Source organism: Lates calcarifer, linkage group LG3, assembly GCF_001640805.2.
Source record: "Lates calcarifer isolate ASB-BC8 linkage group LG3, TLL_Latcal_v3, whole genome shotgun sequence".
Classification (NCBI taxonomy): domain Eukaryota; kingdom Metazoa; phylum Chordata; class Actinopteri; family Centropomidae; genus Lates; species Lates calcarifer.
This window is the reverse complement of record NC_066835.1, coordinates 11,897,863-11,924,326: the sequence shown is the minus strand read 5'-3', so window position 1 is coordinate 11,924,326 and position 26,464 is coordinate 11,897,863. Positions and strand designations below refer to the sequence as shown.

Genomic DNA, 26,464 nt, shown 5'->3' with positions numbered 1-26,464 from the left:
AGCTCTTTGTTCCTCTTTTCCCTGAGTTTCACATTTGATGCGGTGCCTCCTGCTAAGCAGTGTACAGGCAGCCATGACTATCTTACTGCTTCATAGGAGGCAAAACAGTATGTTTGAAACAATGCCAGAATTTACACAAAGACAGTTAAAGACACTTCTTCATACAATAAATGATAGTGACTGTGTTTAATCGTCTTAATTAATGAACTTGTTTGTTGTTTTAAAGTTAAAAATACAGTAACTAATACAGTAATTTGACTGTTTCTGTCCATGACACTAAATTGGATGTTTAACAGGCTGACTGTATCACTAATATACAAAGAAATGAAGCAGCTTCTTATGTTGTACTCCAGTTATTGTAAGAGGATAATTAGAGAAGTGTTAATTTAAAATTCATATAATTTTACAGAAATAGCTGTTACATAGTTGCCATTAGAAATGTGAACATTTGCTTTGTATAGGTGCATCTATAGGGTATAATAGAGCAGAGGAATCTTTGTGTGGACTTGTTGACATGGTTGAGAGGGAAGGGGTGGGCTCTCTCTCTCTCTCTCTCTCTCTCTCTCTCTTTCTCTTTCTCTTTCTCTTTCTTTCCCTCCCTCCCTCTCTCTCTCTCTGTTCATTTTTTTTGTCAGAGCTGTCTCTTCACGGTCGGTGTCACATCCTCGTACCTCACAGACAGTAAATTAATCAGAGATGATTCTCGCCTGATGGAGACCTTCCCCCCAAAACATACCCTTCCCCTCTCTTTCTCTCTTTCTCTCCCTTTCTGTCTCTGTCATTTTTTGCTCTCAAATACCATTTCCATCGCCAAACAAAGACTCAATAGAAAGGTCACCCAAACATGATTGTGACTGAGTATTGATTATCCAGCTACTAATGAGCGATTCTCTCTGTCCTTTACCAGCAACTATTGAGTTGCCAATGGGCAAGGCACTCACTCGCTGCTCTCCAGTGTGGTCGAACAGTAGCTACAACATGTGAAGACTGTAATTATAGGTATACATCTAACTGTGAATGCCAAGCAGGAAAAAACACATCTCAGTTAACTTTTTCTGGCAAGTAAAGGTTGACAATCCCACAAATAGCCAGTAAATGGAGGAGGAAGACAGGAAGACTTAAATCGGGAGAGGGAATAAAGGGGGAGGGGTGTAAGTGAAAGGCCTTTAGGTAAATGTTGAAGTGGCGGGCAGATCCTTTGTCCTGCCTGGAGGCTGTGTGAGGCGATTGGACCAACTGATAGGCCTTTTATTATACCCTCCATCAGCTCAATCTCTGGAGCATTTATGAGCACCTTCAGCAAACACACACACACACACACACACACACACACACACACACACACAGAGCTACCCCCTCCTTTGAGGTGTAATTGGGAAAGAGGCCCCTTCCTCCAGTGTGTGTGTATCGCTCTCCTGGGAGCTGAGGGACTGGAGGTGTGTGTGGAAGTGTGGGTGTGCGCCTGTCTGTGTCTGCTGTGGTTACGGCCAAGGTGTTTATAATCAAGCTCAGCGGTGATAAAGGGGTGCTTGTGTGTGTTTATGTCCACGTTGTTTATGGCACTTATTGGCAGGTTGTGTGCGGCGTGTGTGTGTGTGTGTGTGTGTGTGAGAGTTCAGAAGGCAGGGGGAGAGAGAGGAGCATTCTGGGGTAACTCATGCTGCTCTTACGACCTCCATTATCACCGCTGCACTTGCCACTAAACACTGTAACAAACATACAGACACACACACTGATGAGGTGAAAGGCAGCTGGAGGAGCAGGTTCCCTCCAATTCTTGAACGATGAAAGGGAAAAAAAAGAGGATGTGGACAATGTGGGGATGGACAGAGAAGACCTTTGATTAGGCTCAGTCACTCCAGCTCAGACTTAATGGCATTTCATGAACCTGCATTCAGTCAGAGGATTGTTTTCCACCATTGAACTGTTCATTCACAATATACAGCACTAAATAAAACATATCTAGGATCATTTCACCAGGAAAGAAGTAAAGTCATCATAACTGCTTGCATGTAAACTGTGACACCCTTTTATATAAGTAATGAGACCATGAATAAGCCCAATACAGAATCATAGTTAATCCAACTTTATTCTCAGAAAATGTGTCAGTGACACTTTTGTAATGAATATGTTGACCCACACAGCATGCTTTTTGTGTTGCAGAATTGAATTCTTTTCACAAAAATGAGCTTGTGACACTTGTTGCCCCATATTTTGTCTTGAAGGAATAGTTTGACATTTTGGGAAATATTGCAGCTTCACATGACAACAAGACTCCATGAAGTTGGTGCTGCGGGCCAAGAAGTAGACCGGCACACAACCTTCAACACTGTTTTTGCACTTAGTTTTTTTTAATGGTTTAAACAAATGAGATAAAAATGTGTTGATTAGTGAGCATTAGAGGTGCTGATAGGCAGATTATTTCGCTTTGGACAGAGCAAAGCTAGCTGTCGCCACCTGTTTCTAGTCATTGTGCTAAGCTAAGCTAACCAGCTCAACAACTCTGATACAATAAATATATTGTAAATGTTGATTACTAATGTTGTTGGTATTACACTGAAAATATTACATATACAATATAAAAACATGACTCCAAATTCAAGTATACTTAGTTTGCTTTGATTCTGGATTTCTCTCTGAACCATACCTGTCTCATGCCCTTGTGACTGTGGTCAATAAGCTCTCAGAGTCACAACTATGATGCAGAAATTTGGCTCTGCTGTGTGTCAGTTATGTTACAACACAAGTAATAATGCTACACCAAGCTGAAGGGAAAAAGAGCAGAACAGAGAGACAGAGAAAGGCATCCTCTGATGTTTGATTTCCCAGCTACACACTCTCAGGCTCTTCATTTACTCCATTTCTGACACAGAGCTCAGATACTTCATTCTTCGGGCCACCTCTTTTTGTTTACTCCAGCGGTGCATCATATGCGTGGATGGTGTTGATGAAACATGAAAGAGAAAGAGAGATAGAGGACTGAGAAGACAGGTGAAAGAGGGGACGGGTAGAGGGACATCGGGAGCGAGAGAAAGAGGACGAAAGGAAAGGATTGGTGGGGAATAGAGAGAGAATATTTCACCAGCTAGCTGCTCTAAAGGTCGTCATGACTCTTATAGCTGCTGCCTTTGTTCGCATCAGTGGACGACCCCTCACTGCACAAACTGACTCTCCCTCTCCCCCTCTCTCTCTCTTCCTCCCTCCCCCCTCACTTTGTCTCACACACATATTCATATATACTCACATTTGCCGGCATGCGTTCAGACATCCGTGCACGCAGGTACTTGCGAGCAGAAACATAAACATCTCACAGAAAGTGACACATTTACTCACTCACAATCATACATACATACACGCACACACGAGGCCAAATGAGTAGCTTGGAGCAGTGAGATCCTGTGTATTCCCTCTGCTCATTAGGGCATACAGCAACATCAATTCAGGGAAGACCCATCACTCGGTTTCTGTGTGTGTGTGTGTGTGTGTGTGTGTGTGTGTGTGTGTGTGTGTGTGTGTAGCTGGGTTATCCTGCTTCCACCTCTTACCCCTCTTTCTTCTTCAGTCTCCCTCATCATCAGGCTTTGCATTTCTAATGTGTCTCCATCATTACACCTATTACCTTCATTGTTATTTGAAAATCTATTTTTGGAATAGTACCTTAGGGCTTTGGCCATACATTTTCACTTCTGTGACATTGATGACTGCTATTTTGTTGTTGTTGTTATGCAGTTCTTGTTGTTGATGTTGTTTTTAAGTATATTTGCTTCTTAAAAAATTCAGCATCTTAAAAATCTTTTCTTTTTCTTTTCATCTTAGCGCTATAGCTATCACTATAGATTGATAGCTCTCAGTTCCCTTGTGTGTAGTGTTGTCAGTAATTCAGACCATGTTGTCTGCAGTTTACTGACCTCTGTTTGCATGATTTCTGAGTTCAAATAGAAAACTTATCGAGATCACAGCTTTAAAAAGCTCCTGATGTACATTCATGTGGTGCAGGTTTGTCTTAAAAGACACACAAGATCTGTATTTGTTGTTCATGTCTCACACTATCCTCTCACTTGTTTGTCAAAGTGCACATTTGATTCAAGTGTAGATTCTGCTCTGGGGAAAGCACGCTGAGATGCAACAATAGCAGTGTCATAGGGGATTAATTCAGTGCATCAAGACACAAGAGGTGAATACAAAAAACCATATCAAAACATGACAGCGCAAGAACAACAAGGCCTGTGTCTTAACTGAAGACGGGGATCATGAGTGCTGCTAAAATATGAAGCAGGAATCATACATAGAGTCATATAATGAGTACTAAGGTGCAGGTTTGTGGAGACAAAGGGGATATTGGCCTCAGTATTGGGAGGTGTGGAGAAAAATACCAAAAACAATTACTTCTGACAGGTTAGGATTGAAGTGAATGAACGTGTAATCAAATTTGGTAAAGCCTCTTTCCCTCCTCTACCTCACCGCCCATCATCTCTCTGCATCAGTCTAACTGTGAGTTGATTTTGTTTACCAGCCTTCAAGTCTGATTTCCACTCGCTGTTCTCCGCACCTGCTGCCATAATATTTGAAAAAGGGGTACCCTGTCAGTGGTGTGTGTATGTACTGTGTGTGTGTTTGTGTGCATATGCCTGGGCCCAGAGGCTGGTACATAAGTGGGACCTCCAACCTATAGCACCAATCTAGGGCACGACTGGTAAGTGTTTTGTATGTGTTTGTGTGTGTGTTTTCACCCCAAGCCACGAGGGTAGGATGTGTAAGAACCCCAACCTACAATGCAAATCTAGGGCACTCTACCGAGGCATGTATGTATGTGTCAATCAAAAGGCACTTAAAAAGGTAAAGTGTAGCGGAGAGCGAGTGATCACTTCCCCTTATCTCTGTCGCTCAAGGGGTTAACTCTGTCTTTGTGGATGTGAAATGAGAAGAAATCAGGACTTATATACATCAACCTGACACACACATTAACTCACTGAAGACCTGGTTCTTAGCCTGTGGCTCTTTTGCTATATGAACGCATACACCCACTACCTGACGACTGTAGTCTTTCAAACACTTAACTATCCCTGCGTCTGAGGCATTAAGGTGTCGACATGCATGGTCTGGCTCGCCTTTGTCATGACATGTTTACCTTCAAGTTCAAAGGCTGTCCATTCGCACAAAACAGGCTGACACAGATACACATAAACAGAACAGTAGTTGCTTGCCTCTTTTTATGCCCTTCATTTTATTAGAAAAGTGAAAGGTGAAGTGGAAGCTGATAAGGAATATTGACAGGTTTTATGGCGCTTAACTCATTGTTCACAAGCACGGAGTCCAGAGACACAATGCTGCTTTGTGCCTCTAACATATTACCATTACATTCTAGTCACATGGGTAAGCATTCATTTCTCTGAAAAATAAATACTCAGTAAAGCTTGAAAAATCCAGAAGGTCATTTAACAGCACTTGCTGCTGTTCTGAAAATGTTTTCAGACTCCTCAATGACACTTCTAACCACCTGGATGAAAACAATATCCTGTTTGTCTCACCATAAAAAAGATCCGGGTAGCCAGAAATAGCATGCGCCTTTGGCTAATTCACACAATGTGAATCAAAATTCAGAAACATGCTATCAATTGTATTTGTCAATATTGATGTTACTGTCTACTAATATTAACTTAATATTTTCATGCAAAATAATGCAGCATTAGTTTTGTTGTGTTTTTTACTAAGATGTCAGATATGTTGAAGATGTCAACTCTTGCTACCTGGGGTAGAAATGGGTTAAGATCTTTTTTGTTCTGCCACAGTATTTATTTATTTTTTTTCAGATGATCAGAAGAGTCTTTAAAGATTTTAGAAATACCTTCAAAATAGCAACCTTCCAGGTTTTTCAAATAGCACAGGTAGCTTACCTCTGTAGATATGTATGATATGAGAAGCGCATACTGCAGGCTAAATGCCGTGCAGCTTTTGTAGCAGTTATGAAAATATTACCTGACATAGAAGGTGCTTGTGTAGATAATGAAACAACAATGGGTGGCACAGCAGTATCCTCAAATTGTTTTTAATAGTCATTTTAAGACACATAGATCCCCATAGTGGCAGTTTGAGCCAGATGATGATGATAAAAATGTTACATTTTATGCTGTAAAAAAATTGATAAATAGCCTGAGGGCTTTTTTCACCACATTTATCTTTGCATTTGTTTATCTAACTGTTACATCTAAGTGGAAGTATTTGTTTCTCCCCTGTGCATATGTCTCTGTTTACATGTGTGATCTAATTTCCAATTTTGTGTGTGCATGAGTGAAAGTCTTCTCCCTTTGTGTAAGTGTGTGTGTTTGTTTGTGTGTGTGTGTGTGCACACAGTCTCGCAGCGGTGCGGTGTGTAGATGGATAACTAGACTAAAGAACAACACAGGGGAGGGAGGCTTTTTTTTCCCAGTGCTTTCTGTGATACTGAATATCTGCTTTACTCCAAAAAGTATACACCTTTAATGATTTGTACACTTAGAAAATTGTGTTTGAGAGAGCGACTGTGTGTGTCAGCAGGTCAGTGTCAACTTATTTATCCATTTGCGGCATGAAATGTATCTCATCCACTCTTGATGCATTAGAGGCAGAGAAGGACAAAGGCAGAGCAAAACATGGATGGATGTGCAGATAAAAACATGCTCTGTTGATCAGCAAATATTTCAGTGCAGCTACTGTCCAGCTGTAACTGTCTGTCTTCAGACACAAGAGGAAGTAACGCACACATGTCCATACAGAGGGTCTTTGGCTCCATGCCCAGCTAATGTACGCCACGCCCTGTTTTGCTCTTACCAGAGGGCGTTTGTGAAGAAGTAGTGTCTGTCTGAGTGTTTGTTGTTTTAAAAAAAAGGGGGAACTAGCAACCAGTTGTGTGTCTGTTTCCATCTGCACATACTGTCGCTTACTCATGTGTAAAATGTTTCAATGTTTAGCTCTGGATCCCTAACCCAAGTGTGCGTGTGTGTGTGTGTATGACTGTGTGTGTTTGTGTTTGGAGGACAGAGAGAGAGAGAGCTAAAACATGTTAATATGTAATCAGCTAATTAGCTGCTAGCAAATGCTGATGATTAGATACGGTGTGGCTCTCAGCAATAATATTGTTGAGTCTTAATGACTTCATCATCTGCTCTAATCTATACGTGACCAGCCTTATACATTCAATTAGTCATTTTCTGTACAGTGCACTATAGTAGATCAAGTGTGGGAATTTCTTTCTTTTTAAAGACAGTAGTTGGTCTGTAGCAGTGGTGTAGGTGTGGGCAAGGGATTCACAGGTGTATTGTTCAGGAAAAACAAATGATCACAGACAAAAATGACTATTTGAACTTTAGAAGAAAAGTAAGACAGTTAAAGGCCCCGAAACTAATAGATATTTCCCCTCAAGAAAAACAAAAAGAACACTTCTGCCTCTTGAGAATTTATTAAGAAAGATCTACCAATACCTTGTATTTCGTAATATCTGCAGAATAGATTGATATGAATTGTACAAAGCAATTTCTTGAACACAGTCATGTTTCCGCCTTTGATCTTGAATGCTTTGAAAGTCAGCAGCAACTTATAATAGTCTTTTCATTGCCTTATTTTCACTAATGAAAGTGTGCTCTGCCACACAGGCATCTTCTGAGACTGCTGCTGTTTTTTCCCCCTAAAGTGGAGAAGACACCATGAAGCCACCTCATCTAATTTTCTAGTTTTTGGACCATGTTACCATATTAACATCCACTGTAAAAAAAAAAAAAAAATGGTGATGATGCTACACAGATGGTGTAGCATGAGTAGCATGTTATAGCAGAGCAGCAACAACAGCTCTCGTGCTCTTTGTGACTGTTCAGACACAGTATTGAGTTGTAGGTCATCTGTGTTTGGAAGTGTTAAGAGCCAAATGCATAATCACTGTGGTAATGCACTTAAAACACAAAGTTTTTCAGAATAATAATAGCTGTCTTTTCATGATTGGCAGCTTACTGTTATGGAAAGAAGTCTAATGTAAAATTACGTTTTTCATAAGTCAGCTGTTTTATCAGGGCTAGCAGCAATGTTACATGGGACTACCTTTATAAATGTGTCCAACTTACCAGAGCAAGATTAATGGAAGATTTTCTGCTACAAAGTTGCATTCATGACTAAGTATGACAAGTAACACAAAATTCAAGTTATGGTATTTTATAACTGAGGCAAATATCACTTTCAGTGTGGCATTGCTGTCGGGACGTAAAATCCTGGTCTGAGACCGTGTGTGGTGTTTTCACCCTAAAAAAATATATATCCTGCTCTTCTTATGTTTGACAGTTGCTTTTCATTATCATCATCATTCTCCAATTCTAGAAATGACAGTTATTAAATTATTGTAAAATCAATTCTCCATGTGAGGGGATAACTTTGTTTTCTGGTTAGATAAAGCTCTACCATTCAGTGCTGGAGTTCCATTGCATGTTGTAATTTAAAACCATTTTCTTTTTGAATGTTTCTGATGTGATGTATAAACAATGTATCAACTTTGAATAAGGGTATCTTGACATTTCCAAGAAAAGGGGGTGATTTTTCAGCAGTGGAGGAACTGTGATCTGGGCCACAGTTCATTGTAAAGCTCAAGTTACAGTGAATCAGATGTAGGTTTGGCACCACTGCTCTAAGAGCTGAAGCAGAGTCTATGTGAAGGGAAAGATGCCCATGGCTCCTATTTCAATGAGCTGGCTGCCAGGCCAGTGCATATGTTGTTATGGCTAGGAAGATGGCTTGGTCCTTTGATTATATGTCTATGTCTGTGTGTGTGTGTGTGTGTGTGTGTGTGTGTGTGTGTGTGTGTGGCCTTCAGAACAGATGTGCAGTTCTGAATAACCAGTGTATATGTGTGTACATATGGGTGAAAGTGCAACAGACTTTAATGCCAGTTCCATCAAAACTTTGACATCTTATTTTAACTCAGTTACCACTTGTAAAGTTGACAGACTGGCAGCCAACCAAACTTTTAAGTAAAAAGAAAAAAGTACTCTAACATTGAGAATTTGAAAAGCAAAGAAATCATTGTAAAAATTAGAGGATCATTTACATTTCCGTTTCCCTCCCCGCTTCCTGTTTAATTTGTATCTCTGCCAATGCATCCACACTGGAGCAGAAAGGTGGAGACAGGTTGACAGCTCACTGCAATAAGTGCAAGAGAAGCTCCGAGAAGCATTGTAAGTCTCTGTAAATCATATATAGACAAACATTGGCTAGCCCCAGTCCTCTACTTGGACATTTGTATATAATTATAGCTATATAACTACACCCCCCCATCGGACAACCCACCCATGGACCATGAATGTCTGTTCCAAATTCCATAGCAAACCATCAATAGTTGTTGAGATATTTGAATAAAAACCCAAAATGTGAACTTTGCTTTTGAAGCCAGAAGAGAAGTCATTGGATCACCAACGTCTTCAGAAAGCATCAATCCACCTGGGTCAATCCACCATGTTCAATCCAAATGAAAATGTTGACTTGCTGACTTCTGTGAGTGCATGGTTTTACACACTTATAAACAGACTTTTTTCATTTTCTGTGTGAAAGGACTGAAACAGCCATTTAATAAATTTGCTGTAAATGATTTTTTTTTTTCTTTTTAAAAATCATTTTTAAAAACTTGCACCACAGATGAAGGCACCATATTGGCTGTCAGTGCTTGTTCTGGCATCTGTTTTTAGTATATACCCCAACAGCAGTCAGTTGGTTGTTCTCAGTGTACAAATAAGGAGTTGGTCATTAAAACCAACAGACGAGACCAAAGCAGGATTATTTATTTTGGACATTCCCTCCATGTGCTGTAAAATTCCTATTGCACCCATAAAAATGGAGCCCTCTTATAAGCCATGTGCTTGGCTTTACAATAAGGCAAACACCAGCCTGCAGCTGTTGGCAGCACCTGCCCACACCTTACACATACCCCTCATGTGGGTCATAGGTGTATTTCCTAGACCTACAACAACTGCAGGACTGTTCACAGGAAATTGAATAGGCAACACAATGCTATAGTATGCCTTTTTGTATACGTCTATATAGAAATGCTGTTTTTGAGATGTGTGTTTTCTAACAAAGGACTGTTATCTGTTTTGTCTCTAGAGCCTTAATGATGCACGCAAGCATGTCAAAGAAAAATTCCTGTGTGTGTTGCTTCATACACTTCTGCCAATCAAAAGCTGTGCCCTTCATGCATGTTAGCCCCATGTCATATGCAGATTCCCTTTGTGGTTTTGATGTCATCTGTATGTGTGTTTCTGTGTTTCTGTGTGTGTGTGTGTGTGTGTGTGTGTGTGTGTGTGTGCGCTGGAGAGAGGAAGAGATCAGATAAGCACATGGTTGAGGAGGAGCGTTCTGATTTATAGGAGCTTATTGAGAAGGAAATAGGCGTCATAGTCCAGTGGCTGTAATAAACGAGAAGACCTCCCTGCACCGCCCAGCATCAAAGAGACAGGCCAGCCCAAACACACACACACACAGGCACACACAACTCCACACATGCTCCTTCTCACTGTCTTTCTTGCCCACTTACTTTGCTCATAGTGTGAAACAAACTTCCAAGAAGCTCAAAGTGTGGGAGGGAAACCGAGTGAGGCCAAGCCAGAGAGAGTGAGAGGCACAGAGAGTTTAGACTCAGTCCAGCAGGGGTGCAGGGAGGAAGAGGAGAGACAGGATGGAGGCGTGTAGGAGTGAGGGGTGTGTTTGGCGGCGCTGGCCCACATTTCAGGGGAATTCCTGCTACCCACCACACCTTTCAGCTGCCTTCATTAGAACTGATTGATAGTTTTTGGGCAACATAGAAACTACTGGGGGTTCGTGCTTGTTTGTGTGTGTGTGAAGATTGACCTTGGCCTATTTACTTTGGAGGAGTTTGGAAAGGGAGTCTGTTAAAAAGATTAAAAATTTTGAACGGTGGATTGCACTGTGGCCACATGTTGTATCTGAACTTGTCAAGAATGTGACCTGGGTTAATTATTTTGCCTCTGGACAGAAGTTTCCCTAATTAGCCCTACAGCGAGGGATGTTTAGTTGTGTGTCTGCAGCCAAATGTTGCTCCGTGATAAGTAGTGATACAAAGTCAGTTTCCAAGGCAAGATTTGTGAATTAATGATATGAATGAGGGTAACTTAATAAGTGTTCAGCAGGGTATTGCAAGGAGGAATAACAAATGAGTTCATTGAAACTTCCTTTTTTGATGAGGGAATGTGTTTTTAAATGTCTAATAATGTGGCATACAAAGAAATAGACAGAAGCTGTGGTTTGTGGTTTGTGTTTGCTGGTGTTGTATAGCAAACTCACAGAACTTTAACCATGAGAATCCAGGTAAAATAGGAATACTACATAATTCAGTGTTATGTTTTCATCCTCTTACCTTAAAAAAATGGCTTCCTTTTTTGTCCTGAACATCAAATGCAACCTATAAAAGTGATAAAAAACAAAAGCCAGCCCCACATTTCATTGGTTCCTATCTACCTGTCAAACTAAGGTGGCCACAGTAACATGAACCCCTGTTATTGTCGATCTCTCCTTGGCCAGTGTTTTGCTTGAAACTGGACACTGCCTGTCCCCCACAATGGTGGTGACTTGGCCTCACACACACACACACCCACTCACACACACTCACTCACCCACCCTGCCCTGGTGTCTTTCTTTTTCCCATGTAGGCCCTTTGTTTTGTTCAATTCACATGAGATTCCTAAAATAACGAGTTGGCACATCTGTCCAGGGAAGTACAACAAGTTTCAACACATGCTACACATGCACACACACACACACACACACACACACACACACACACACACACACACACCGCCCCTTGCCAGATTGTCAAACAGCCACATCTCTCACCAAGCTCATCAAAACCCCTGAAGAGGGAGCTGTTGTTTTACTTGTATCTCTCATGGGGCGATTCCCAACTCACCCCTGCTTCTAATTTTAACTGTTAGTTTGTAATTTCTGTTATTTTCAACACTTCAACAACTACAACAATGCTTCTCAACAGCCAGGGGTCTATGTGTCTTTTTTTCTTTATCCTGGAGAGATTCAGTAGCTCTTGAATAGTTATGCAACAAGTGGACAAGATCAAATGTTTACATTTGGCATTAACATTTCAAGACAAAAAATTTAAAAACGGATCGGAAGTGAAAACACATGAAGCCACATTTACTCCAGAATGTAAATGTAAAGGCACTACACACCCTTGGACCACTCACACAGGTGTTTTCATTTATTTTTATTAGACCTATTTTAAGGACTATGTGGGTGTGACTGTGCTTGACTGACATCTTTGTGACCTTATCAGATCTGTTGCACCTGTTAGTGTGGGAGAGGTTACACTTTAATGGTTCATGAAGTTTAACCTCATGTAATTTTAACTCTCTGACCAACTTCAACCTGAGTAGAGGTCTAATTAGCCAGAATATGTTTATTGGATACTTTAATGGATGAAAAGAGAGCTGAACAGTCAAGCCAAGTGACAGAAAACTGAAATCTGCAACTGTTTTATAATCAATTAATCATTTACGGTCATTTTTAAAGCAAACCTCAAATGTGAGCAATTTCTTGTTTTCTTTGTCTAATTTGAAAGTTCACAGAACAAAGTGCAATTAATCCAAATAATATTAGGTAGATTAATCAACTATTAAAGTAATTGTTAGTTGGCGCTCTAATATCTTTTGTATTTGTTTTTCTGTTTTTAATTAAAAACCTATTTTCCTAATTGCCAATAAGAGCATTTAAATATGAAATGGAGTCAGCTATAAATCAGACACAGATCATTCATACTGTAAGATGATGCTGCTACCTGAACAGAATATATATCACTTCACAAGTCAATGGACTTTTTTTCCAGGTCATTTCTAAAACTTTGGCAGACTTTAAAGGCATTAATAACATTAACAGCTTCTACAGTAATGTGTTTATTTGAACCCTGGAGATCTCATTTTCCATTTATGAATAGCCAGCAGCAAGATAAAAAATTAGATTGATCCATTTCATGTAATCTGCAAGTAAACAAGCTCTTTATTTTCTGTCTTTTCTGTTGATGAAGCATGATGATGTTCCTTTTAGGAAGCCTCAGGGGTCAGATATGGGAAGATGTTTTATCGCAAGTTTGTGAAGTAAGAATATTAAAACACAAACACACACACACGCACACACACACACACACACACACACACACACACACACACACACACACACACACCTACATATAAAACTCATTTATCAGAATTCACTTACCAATCCATTAACTATCCCACCACATCTCCTGTGTCACATGTATCATATGTTTTATTATGTCACACACACACACACACACACACACATGTTCTCAGTGTGTGTTAATTATAGCCATAATAAGCACTTGGACGGAAACTAAGTTTGATAAGGCTGCTAATGACAAATGCGATTTGGGAAATTCCCCTTCCCGCTCTTTCCCTCCCATACATCACATCTTAATTATCGTGCCTCCTAATGTGTTTTTCTGAGATTTACTCTTTCATATTTCAAGATAGACAAAGCACCCAGTAATTATTGTCTGTCATTGTTACCATGGCGATAATATCTACAGTCACATGATGGCCTCCCAAGGTGACCAGGAAGTGGTTTTTACTGCGACGCAGGGTGGGGGGTTATATGTAAAAGTGGCAGTTGTGTGTGCAGCTTCATTTTTTGATTTATGTGGAGGCTGTAATGACATCATATTCAACAGTGGAAAGGGTAATAAATTAGACATCGGCTAATGGAGACTCTTTCTTTGTTAGCTAACACTCTCTTCTCTTCTCTTCTCTTCTCTTCTTTTCTCTTCTCACTCAGAAAAAGCAATCTCTGCATTTTGCCTGTGAAGTAAATAAACTTTGAATGGCTCTTGGATTAATTTTGAAACAGTTGTTTATTCATAATAGTCTGTCCATAAGTTTACCTACAGAGCAAAGTCAATATTCTTGTGTACTCACAAAACTAATTCTGACAGCCCTTTCATGCTAAATGGTTCTTAGACAGAAAATACTATTATGTATGAGTGATTTGCAGTTTTATCAGTGGTTGTAAATATATTTCTAGTTAACATTATCCAGCTTGTATTAGCTGTCTGTTCTGCTACAGATTAAATTAAATAAAAACATGTAAAAATATGTAATTCACTTGTTCACTATAACAATATTCCTTGTTTAATGATAAAGTATTTTCAGATGAATTTTGATTGACTGATGTATTATATGATTACCCACATTTATAGAAAACAGAATTAACTAGAAAATTGACATTTTTATTAATTACAAATCCTAATGTTTTATGCTTGTGAAAACCAGTACATTAAGGGAACTATGCCTTTTTTTAATCAAAGTTGTCCACAGCTAACCCTGTGCTCTGAGTCAATTTTATGAAACTGATACACTCTTAAAAAAAAGGTCTGTTTTTAATCAGAAAAGAGCACTGGAAATCCCCTTTAGCTCTTTTAGCTTCTTTGATTTGTAGTCCCTAACACGGGCCCTCAGCCCTCGCTGGGCACAAGCAGCCAAAAACATGTTCATCATGACTGCATCTGGAGACAGTCACAGTCCTACTATGGTCAACAACACCATTACAAGTTAATGAGGAGCTAAACAGAAACATAAAGACTTGTGTGTGGTGGAGATTAAGTCCTCCATGATGTTCCAGGCAGCAAAAACAAGTGAGAGTAAGACCACAGAATATCCAGTTTGTAATGGACAGCGCACAACCAGTCAGAGCCCCCCCAGTAAAGGTCATGTTCATTTTCTGACAGGCCACTGGCTGTTTGAGCATCTCTCTAGATCATCATGGTACAAACAATGAACAACTGCACTGAAAAAAATGTACTGTATAATTCAAATGAGGTTTCTCCCAGTTCAGCAGCCAAAGCATTTAGATTGCGTCTTTGTGCTTTCTTCTCTGCAGTCTAATCCCATAGTAGAGTATGTTTGGTCTTAGGATCAACACAGTTTCTCTCTGCTTTTTTTAAAATCAGAAAATTCTCATTTAAACCAGTATTCTACTCCTTGAGTCACTCCTTTGCATCTGAAAAACTTGGCAGCTTTGAGTCTTCTCAGTTTTCTTAAATTCATCTGTGTTAGTTTGGTACATCTGGAATTTGGGACTTTCTTTTTTCTAGATTTGCTTAAGCTCGGTCGACTTGGATGGGGAGCATCTGTGCCTGAAAGCCTTTCTAAAAATAAATACTGAGAGTCACGTCTGGGCTTCGACTGGGCCACTCAACAAGTTTCACACTGTTGTTCTTAAGCCTCTCCACTGTTAGTTTTTGTTATATAGTAGGTTTTGGGTCGTGTCCTGTTGGAGTGTAAATTGTTGCCCCGGTGAAAAGGGCAGTTGAAGTCATTACACGTCTCCCAGTTCACCATCATGCTTTACTGTAGAGTGGTGCACCAGACAGCGAACTGCAACGTGACTGAGGAGTTCAATATTAATTTGATTAAATCCTCTCTCCTTTAAACCCTTCACATGTTTTTTTCCTTTTTTTGCAAGCACCAGACATGCTGTCATTGGCTGTATTTTTTTTTCTGCCTCACAACACAAATACAGTAGATGAGGTAGTTGCAGTAGAGGCCTTCTGTGGTGCTGTCATCCTGTGGTCTTTGCCATTGTGGTTACTTTGATGGCCACTTGCCCTGGTTTCTGATTAATTTTAATTCAACATTTGTTACTGAATTGTCTTACTGTGTATTTAGACCGATGTTTATTCAACTTAGTATTAAATCCTGTTGTTTCTTTGTTCCCTTTTCGTTTGGCCCATTTATGAAGTGAAGTCATACAGCTCAGTTTAAATGTGGATTTAAGCGTAAAGTTAAATTATTTTTAACACCAGCAGACAAGTCTTGGCTTCAGTTTAAACAACATAGAGCAAATCAACATCTATCTGTTTATTTTTATGGATGTACTCACACTACCACTTATGGAATTTTCAGTCTAAAGGAAGCTAATGGCACTGTGCAGAGATGTTTTGAGGCCACAGACCGAAATGTACTCTGTGAGAAGAGTTCATATGGATAACACCATCACCACCAGGACAGTGCGATTTCCTGATGTGCAATGCTGCAGTCTGCTGGGGCAGCAGCAACAAAGCCAGTGACACCAACAAACTGAACAAACTGCCTTTCTGCTGGGGACTCTGTTCCCCTTGGACTTGGTCATGGAGGGGATAGAGCTGCACAAACTGTTAAACATCATGGAGAAAGTCTTACATCCCTTCCACCACCTGCTGGTCAAACAGTAGGGGATTTCTTCAGCTCAACTACAACAAGGAATGCTACAGGAAGTCAGTCCTGCCAGCTGCCTCCCTCTGTGCAGTGATTCTCCTCCATCTCAGGAGAGGGGACTCCTCTGTCAGAATAGTCTCTTCTTGAAAAAGACAGACTGTTCATGTCTATGTCTATTTAGATATTGCACAGAATTTAGCCTTTAAATCCATTGCTTGTTACTTACCTACCTTATTGTCTTTGTGATTCATGTGAAGTGGTTGCAGCAATGTTGCAGTTTCCCTTTGGGATAAATAAAGTACTCCATCTTTCCTGTGTCACTACTTAGTGGGCATTAATTTGTTGTTTGACAGGTACTGGGAAAGTCAGGGGGTTGTTTATTTCAGCAGTTTGTTGCCTCTGCTGTGTGTTTATCAATTAAGATGCAGCGCAACCTACTATTTGATCCCAGTGACTGGGAAACCTGGTGATGGCTGATGTCACTTTTTTTCCAAGGCAGCTGGAGATTTCATCATTGTAATAGAATCAACTTTGATCATTTGGCTTCCACCCACCATCAAAGTCTCGCTTGCTCAGGGACAAAAAACACACACACACTGCTTCTTGCGTTAATAGTGAGCATGCACCATAGGTATACTGTCAGTAATACAGCTATTGACATCCCTTTGATCACAGGGATTGCCTCTCTCTGAGGAATACATGTGAGAGGATTAAGACCCATGTCTTCCAGTCTGTGTTTTCTGTGTGCCAATTAGAAGTGACAAATATGTGTGTTGTCTGTGGTTATGGTCTGTCATATGGATCGGCGAATGTGTGTACTGCACAGCTGATGTTTATAATAGAAGCTTTACAGATCAAATACAAAACCCACATCAGTCCAATTTGGTTTTACATTTATTAACACTTTTTGTTATTTGTTATACATTTCAACAAAATTATCTAATTAGCAGCTTCTGTTGTTCATTATTGAGCTACACACTGCATCCAACTATCTTAAGGGGTTTTAGTCTTTCTAAATGTATATTTCTGTAGTGGGAGCAGACAGTGCTCAGTTAAGTTATTGTCTTTTTCTTTTTGTATTTTTACAGACGATCAGAGGAGGAAGTGGACATGGACAAGGTGACGGCTGCCATGGTACTGACCAGTCTCTCCACCAGTCCGCTGGTCAGGAGTCCACCTGTCAAAGTCAGCGGTGAGTATCATAACTGCTAAATGACTGAGAAAGAGGAAATATCCCTTTGATACAGCGAGGTTATGACAAACACATTATGCTTTCAGCAGCTGCACAGATTCTAATGAATCTTTGGCTTTGATGTATCATTCTCTCATTTCCATCTCAAGCAGAAATTCTGTAGAAAGTGAAGACAAAAAAAGTATTTCAGCCTAAGCCAGTCATTTGTATATTCTGCTATACACTGACTTTTTTCCATTCTCGTGCGGTGGTTATCTTGTGAATGCATGTGGAAGCCTAGGTTGATAAATTACTGCCACCTGCTGTGCTTTAGGATTCTCTCCTCTGTGAGTTCTGCAAATCCACAGAAAAAGCACAATGAGTCTGGATCTCTGCCACTCAACGTGGTGGCAGAAATCCAAAGTGCCCCGTAACCTGCAATCACATGCAACTACTTAGATAGTGTGTGTAACCAACCAGCTGTCCATTCAACCAAACAGACATGCAGCCAACCCTCCAATCACCACGCACGTGCTATCACGGTCACACATGCACATGTGGTCAGATGTTAAATGCACATCACATACATCATGCACACATGCACAAAGTAGATTTTAAATACCAAGTCTACGGTTTTATTGTAATGTAGTCATACAGATGTCACACCCTTGTACACATGTTGGAGATCATACAATGTGCATTTACATCAGTGCACACAGCAGGTTGTCATGCATAGTGTACACTTGGTTTCATGCCAAGCTCACTGCCATGGTTGACTGTTTTTTTTCTCACATTCCACCATATGTTTCAAAATAATTTGATATAAGTTATATCTAAAGGTGTTTCTGTATCTTAAAAAAGTCCACACATATCAGCAGTTTTCTTATTGTTGGTGAACTGTTTCCTTTTTTACATAAAGCACTGCTGAAGAAAGGAAAGAAGCAGCCCAGCTAAACCAAACAAACTGCTCCTAACTCTCTCTCTCCCTCTCTGTGACTCACTCAGTCTGTCACACACTCTTACACACACATACTCTGCCCAAAGTTTCCCCCCAGCCTCCATCTTCACAAAGTGAAATGGCTGTAGCTGAAATTCAAAAGAGACATTTCTTTGATCTAAAAAAACAAGACCTTGGAAGTGTCTCAGCGGAATCACAGTACAGGAAAGTAACCTTTTTTTTCTTTTCTTGCTCTACAGTCAATAGCAGTGCTGAGGCTCTTTTGTGTGAGGTGTAAATAAATCTGTGTGAACTTAATTGGAAGTCTCTTCCTCACTTGTTTTATGTGTGTGTCTGATGTTGAATTGTTCTGTCTGAAACTCGGACAGGTTGCTAAACTCAATTTACTGGTTCACTCTTTCTATCCCCTCTGTTCTCTCACCCCCCCCCCTTGATCCATGCCCTCTCTGCTCACCTCTGTTTCCTCAGAGGGTCTAAGTGGTTCGTGGAAGGACAATGGTTCAACGGGACCCTTCACCCCATCTAGCAACAGCTCTTCGGGGGGCTACTGGAGCTGGTCTGCCCCCAGCGACCAGTCCAACCCTTCCACACCTTCCCCACCACTCTCCGCCGACAGCTTCAAGCCCTTCCGGGTGCCCAGCCTGGGCGGCGTGGGGCCCGGCCCCGCGGGGCCGGAGGACCCCAGCCTGGACGAACAGGATGGCAGCAGCCTGCTCTTTGATGAGCCCATCCCTCGCAAGCGCAAGGTGAATAAACTAGGCATACACATGGAGGAATCATTCCTTACTTTAACTTGAAAACATTTGAAAATTACTCCATCCACACTGAAACACCACAACAAACAAAAAATGTTCACGAGCATTATCTAGTGAAAAGTTGAATGATGCCTGCTAAATTTCACTTAGGTAGACCTCTGGTTTAACCTGTACTGCTCTCAAAGGTCATGTATATTGTGTTTTAATATAACAGTCATGATTTAATTGTTCTCATGCACATGTAGTAGTTATTTGATCAGTGTTTATATGCTATCCATCAAGTTATCAAACTCTACAGAGATTTAAAATAAGTGATCACACTGTGGGTTAGAGGCCAGACACTTGTCTTCTTAACGTAACTGCTGGACCAAAAAGCTGTGTTTTTCCTTCACACTCAAAGTGAGATTTGGCCAGCTTATTATGGACAAGGTCTGTGTAGCTTTCAAAATAAACCCCTAAAGAGTTATTTATAAAAGCTATTTTCTCTCAAGTTCCAAATAAATTGCCCAAATAACCACTTTCTCATAGTTTCTAGTAAAACACAATTGTTTTGTTGGCATGACTTTACAGTGTGGGCCCCAGAAATTGTCACAGCAGTACAGTAAGAGTTTCTCCCATTCCAGTGTGGAGCTGTGATCGGCAGCAGTTCTCTTGACATCAGGCAGAGATCTCAATAATAAAAGGGAGAGGAACTTGTCTTTGAGATGCTGTCACATGTACAGGAGATGGCTCATTCCTTTCTCTAACACACTGTGATATTAACCAGTGAGATTATAGATGTCGAGTGATAGGCAGAGACGAAAATGGGACAGGAAGGGACACACAGCCTTTTACTCCTGTAGTAGTTTTGTCTTTGCTATACAGACGTGATAAGCACAACACACACACATATACATTCATAATGTACACTCATTCCTTTCTCACTCATCATTTCACCTTGTCTCATTTCTATACACCACGGACAACTCATCACGTCCACAGCTCAGTGTCACTCTCATTATTTATGTATATTGGCTGTGCTCTCTCTCTCTTTCTCTCTCTCTCCTTATCAGTGCCAGTTTGTCGTTCACTGTCAGTATCATCCATCTTTCCCTCCTTTGACTCTGTCTTTCCTACTTCCTTTCCTGCACCCCTGTGTTTTCCCCCCTCTCCCCTCGCTCTGAATGTGTGGGCTCTCCCCAGATGTTTTGCCCCTCATAATTACTTCTCAGCTTTCACATGCAGCCGCTCTGCAACTGCTGTAATGATTTTAATACCTGCTACAGCAAACATAAAGATCCTGCCGGCATCGTGGCTCCTCTAGAAGTCGATAAAGACCCTTGGGTGAGCTCCACATTGGCACGCAGTACTGTATTAATTGGGGACTTATCACAAAGAAGGGCAGGGAGATGGAGATGGAGACATTACGAGGGAAAGAGGAAGAGAAAGGAAGGTTATGGATGAAGAATGAAAGAGGGACTGGAGCGTGGATGGAGATAAATAGTTTCTGTAAAAGCTTGGATAACAATGTAGCTGACTTACATAAACACACGCACACACATGCAGTATATACGCGATGCCAAGTTTTCACATGAAATTATCTACATTCTACTCTTGTGCTCTCGCTTCTCTTTTGGCAAGACAATACCATTTGGAGCTCCCCATTTAATTAACTGTGAAATGCTTCTTTAAAGGGAGTAACACACACACACAGGCACACACAAAGCTTTTGTTACCCACAGACAAAACAATGCACAGGGGACAGATGATTGTTGTATGTGCATGCATTTCTGTAAGGAGCAGAAAAATAAAAAAAAACATTTTGTCAAAATTAAATCTGTCTCCTCAACAATAGTTTGATAGACGGGTCTATAAGACCATTTATAATGGCTCTCAGAGTGGGGGAGCTGTAGGGCAGAGAGAAAGCTCACAGGGCTTTTTACTCCATGAAAAACAATGTACGGTCTCTCTGGGAGGCCGGTGGTGTAATTACAGTAAACGGATAAAAGATACAGGAGCATCGTCGGCTCACAACCAGAGAAAAATTTACTGTCTACTTCTTTGCTCAGCTCTTACTTAAAAATGTGCTCAGAATAGCTCCATATAAGAATGTTACAATAAAGCTGCTTTTTTAGCACATTCATACCATAACCAAGATGAAAGAGCATATAGTGTGAAGTTGTTTCATTGAATTGTTCTCAGCATGCAGTGAAATTATCGTCAACCAAACTGTGATGTTGATCAAATTCTTTGCTGAAGTGATTAAGTTTGACAGAAGTGGCACTGGCCAAAAAACATGACAGTAGAAGATTAACCATGTTAATCTACCTCACTCTGTACATGTTCATGTAATGATTTATTTATTAAAAACACTGTTAGCCTCAGATTTACAAATAGATTTATAGTAAATTGACTCATGTAAATGTGGTTTTATTCCAAAGAAAATAACAAAATGGACAGCAACATGAAGCTTTTATACTTTTATTTAGCATTAAGTAAAACCGAATCTTTTAAGTTAAAGCATTAGTAGTGTCTGGGATCTCAAGAATAGTTTAATTCAGTATTTTATTCTTTTAACTAGACATTAATCTATGAGTGAAATAGTAACATTGACTGTAACAGCCATTTGTTTCATTGTACTGCTCTGCATACTGTATAGACTATTCATTCAAATCTTAAACTGAACCTCATAAAAACATTCATCTGCCTTAATCCTTAAGTCTTAAGCAGTGAAAATGTCTCATGTTGTGCAGTCACTTGAAATGATTTTCTTTTGGATATTGTAGAGAGAAATGCTTTATGTATCTCTCCTGTAATACAGAGATGAGATGAATGAACAGCTCAGGAGATTTAGTTGCACACTTACGTAGTGTCAGTGATGGTGGTGGCAGATAAGAAATGTCACATCCTCAAAGGTTAAACTGCTTATCCGTTAAGGGTCGCAGGGGTGAGAGGTGGGGTACACCCTGTACGGATCACCAGTCCATTGCACGGCCAACATATATAGACAAACAACCACTCACGCTCACATTCACACCAATTTAGAGTCACCAGTTAACCTGCATGTCTTTGGACTGTGAGAGTAAGCTGGAGTGGAGGACTGCAAACCCCGGGCGAACCGGGGCTCGAACTCGGGGGCTACAGTGCAAACCACTGGACCACAAAATAGATAAATAAATATGGGGTTATCATCTCTTTCTGTCAACATGGAAGCATTTTTGAGCTCTTGTGTTTTCTGACTGCAGCCAACATCAACATGTGTTTTCCTGCAGAACTCAATGAAGGTGATGTTCAAGTGCCTGTGGAAGAACTGCGGCAAGGTGCTGAGTACTGCTGCTGGTATCCAGAGACATATCCGCACCATCCACCTGGGGTAAGACGCTACAACACTCAGACACATATACACTCTGTATACCTTAGCTACAGTCCCCTCAAACCACCAAAACATCTCTGTCATGTTCTCTCTGATCTTTCAACCAGCTACACTGTCAAAACAGCAGGTTAATGGCTGATGTGCTATCGTCACTGTAATGCTTACTGTTCTGGGTGCGAGTGGGAGGGGAGGCAGAGAACAGTAATATCAGACAGATCACAAATTCTGTACTACACTGAACAACCTCAGATGACTGATTTGCTGGTTGGAGAGTGACATTAATATTGCAGGGGGGCAGGGGAGCAGGGGTTGCGCGCAATTACATGGACACACTTTGCTTCACATTTAACTTGTACAGTAATTAGCATTCATAGGGAAATGTATTTTGATTTTGTTTTTCATCCAGTCTTTTCTTCTCTGTCCATCTCCCCTTACTATCTGTATTTCTGTTTTCAGTCGTAGCTGTGACTCAGACTGCAGCGACGGCGAGGAGGACTTCTACTACACGGAGATCAAGCTCAACACGGACTCGGTGGCTGACGGGCTCAGCAGCCTGTCCCCCGTGTCGCCCTCTGTCCTCTCTCCCCCTCCCCCTCCCCCCTCTCCCCTCCCTTCCCTCAACCAGCTGCCAGAGTCCCAGAGACCCCCGCAGCCCTCCAACACCAAGGAGCCTCACGCTGGCGGCACCACCCCAGCTCAGCCGCTCAGCGCCCAGTGCTCTCTACCTCATTCACACGGACCATGCCTACCAGGTGACCGTGCATGCGTGCACAACCGCAGACGAAGATCAATGTTCAACACACACACTTAAACTCGACATGAAGATAAAAGATCAATATGCTTTCTGGATCAATATATGCACACCACAGCACACTGATCTACCCACAAAATGCACATATAATCTCTCACACACCACTATCAGGGTCCTCATTATCCTGATTATGTGTCACACTGTTTACAAAAAAACTAATGATGTCACAGCGACCTGTGGTCCCTCGCTCCCATTAGCAGCTGTGCTAACAGTTGTGGTATATTAACACATATCAGCAGGTTTGAACAATTAATTGTAAGTGGAATAACGACACAATCCATCAATTTTAACCTGAAATTCAGTTTTATTAATCTGAGTCTTCAATTAATGTGACCCCTATGTGTGAATGGCTACATGTTCTACCAGCAACATACTTATCAGTGCTTTATTGCTCTTGAAAAATCTTCCTGAGACTTTTATTGCAAAAAACAACAAAGCAAACGATCAGTTTCAGGCTCAAATTTGCGTGATTAATTTCAGAGTAAAATTCTTTTGTGGTAGTTTGGGAAATGACTAATGTTCAAATTAAGAATGTTAAAGAATTGTCCTTTCTTAAAATAAAAGGCATTTGCACAAACCTTGATGCTATTGCACAGAGCTCCAGTTTTTCTTTCCAGCTAGTCATAAAAAGAATAAATTTTATTTCAAAGTTGAATTAAAAGAATAAAGTGCCACAGTTTAAAAGTGAGGCAGACAGCACAGCAAACCAAGCATCAGTCAAGACACATGAAAAGACACAAAGACAAGACTTCAGGGCTTTGTGAATTAAGAAGCGATTTGGGGCAATAGCAAAATTTGTTCCACATTTATTGCTCCAGAAGCAGAAACTAATGACATTTTGGCCTTTGACCTTTGCCCTCAGGCCACGGCTCCAGTGTCCATCCCGTCCAGCAGCAGTAACTCGGCCGGCTCAGCCTCCACCAGCTTCACTCCCACCAACAGCTCCAGCTTTAGCATCTCCTGGCAGTCACCACCCGTCACTTTCACGGGGAACACAGTGAGGAAACTTTAATGTCACGTGCAGGAATTCACGTTTATTCACAGCTTCAATTACACCCATTTACACAGTATTGCTCTTTCTTTTTTCTTGATGGCTGTCATATCTTCCCCCTGCAGGTATCTCCCAGTAAAAGCCAGGGGTTCGGTGAGCAGCGCTCCCAGACCATCGCCGTCCTCTCCTCCCCTCCTAGAGCCACCACTGCCCTCAGGTACGGGACCTCTGTAGTTTTAATGAAAGACCAAATTAATTGAAAGCACAGCTTGAATATTACAAAGAAACAACTCAAATTAAAGCCAAAGCATCTAATATGATTTTCTGCTCAGATTAGGCCTCAACAAGTGAAAATCTCCTCATGTGGTAAGAGATGAAAAATGGAATATTGACTCTTACAAATAGGTCAATGACTCTTAATTAAAAAGAAGTCATGATTAGTCAGCTCAGTAATCCATTTCAGTAAGAAGTCAAGCTGTTAAAGACGGTCTGATTTATGTTTCATGTCACAAATGATCATGTAGGACTTAATCAGAGCTAAAATGAACATGTCAGTGTGATGTTAATGAAAACTGAAGGTACATTGTTCTCTATTGATGACTGTTTACTTGCAATTAGGACTAAGACTATGTTACTATGTGGCCATTCTTGAAGGAGTAGTTCAACATTTTGGGAAATAGGCTCAGTCAGTTAGAAGTTTGATACCACTCTCACATCTGTCTGGTTACTTCTCTCCATATCTCATCTCCTCTCAGTCGGAAGGTGCGTGGCGAGGGAAAGAAGTGCCGCAAGGTGTACGGTATGGAGAACCGCGACATGTGGTGCACTGCCTGCCGCTGGAAGAAGGCCTGCCAGAGATTCACCGACTGAGCATACCCACCCCCCTACCCCTGTCCCAGCTCAACGCCAACAGGCGCCGCTGCCTTTTGCCAGAGAAAAGTTGGGGGGAGAGGCGTCATTTTGCATGCATTTGGTTTTCTTCAGCTTGAAATCTCAACTGTCCGTCAAGCTCCTGGCCCTGCCCCTCCTTTAACTCAGCTCCACCTATCCCATTCCAGCTGTGGACGCAAGGACGGCGGCGGGCACCTTTTTACATCGCCGTCCAGGATTCTGAGTACTGCCTTGCCATTCCCGTCGTTCCCAGTTTTGGGAAATCCCAGTGCAGCTAAACAGTGTAAAGAAAAAAAAAATAGATCTAAAGATTTCTGCCGTTTTTTATGTTGGGTTCAGTGTTGCATCTTTCTATGTTTTGTAAAGCTCTGGTTTTTAAATGGAAAGTCTAGTCAAAGAAGGGGTCCAGAAAAAAAGGCCAATAGCTTTTTTGTGTGTTTTGTCAAAAGATTAAAAAAAATCTTCACTTTTTTATCCAAAAGAAGAATGAGCTTCTTTGCTGCAGTTTTCGAAGAACGTTATGAATAAGCATGGAGGTAAAAGCCGGCAGTTTTTGTTCTTCCTTCAACTTGTTCATCTCTTGTTTTATTTCTGGACTTTTTGAGGTGATCTTTTATCACCGACATCACAGCCCCTCTCCCGGACTCTCACCCGCTCTTCCCTCCTGACAGCCCCCGAGGGAATGTACGGCAGAGCCGAGGGAAGGGCAGGTTGACAGGTAGAAAAAGAAGGAGGAAGAGAGACACACAAGGTGAATGATCAATGCAAAAAAAAAGATACAATTTACAGTCAGGGAAAGCAGCAGCAAAAGCAGAAAGCAGTGATTTTCCACATAAAACCATGACAGCATTCACTTACACACACAAACACACAAACACAGGTATTTTCACACGATCATGAACAGAAGACAGAAACTGTTTTTTATGTCACTTTTTTATCCAGTTGATTCATTTTCTTTGTTTTATCAGGGATGTGATTATACAGAAAGCAAAAACCAGCAGCTAAAACTTGGGGTTATACTGTAAACAGCACTATCTCAATAGCTTCTCTCTTTCATTACACATGACAACTTTGCAACCAAAAACTCCTTCATCATGTTCTTTTTCTTTTTGGATCTTGTTAAGGTGCCATGTTTACTGTTGTTTTTTTTCTTTGGCGAAACAATGACTGTTTACCTACCAACTGCTCGATAAAGTGTGTTCAGAGACCTTCGTGAGAGCACTGGAAGCATGAAGTCGGCAGCGTGCGAGGCCATAAAAAGATCTTTCACTACATACAGAGAGACGAAGTG

General features: G+C 40.9%; 1 protein-coding gene across 1 annotated transcript in view; it reads left to right on the top strand.

The window, feature by feature from the left end:
* znf704 (zinc finger protein 704) overlaps positions 1-26,073 on the top strand; it is a 46,763-nt gene extending 20,690 nt beyond the window's left edge. Inside the window, 8 exon segments of the mRNA XM_018698040.2 lie at positions 17,333-17,436; positions 18,842-19,119; positions 22,380-22,480; positions 22,937-23,174; positions 23,176-23,232; positions 24,154-24,288; positions 24,408-24,499; positions 25,038-26,073. Coding sequence (XP_018553556.1) covers positions 17,333-17,436; positions 18,842-19,119; positions 22,380-22,480; positions 22,937-23,174; positions 23,176-23,232; positions 24,154-24,288; positions 24,408-24,499; positions 25,038-25,152 — 1,120 coding nt within the window. The 3' untranslated portion in view covers positions 25,153-26,073.
* The last annotated feature ends 391 nt before the right edge of the window (positions 26,074-26,464 follow it).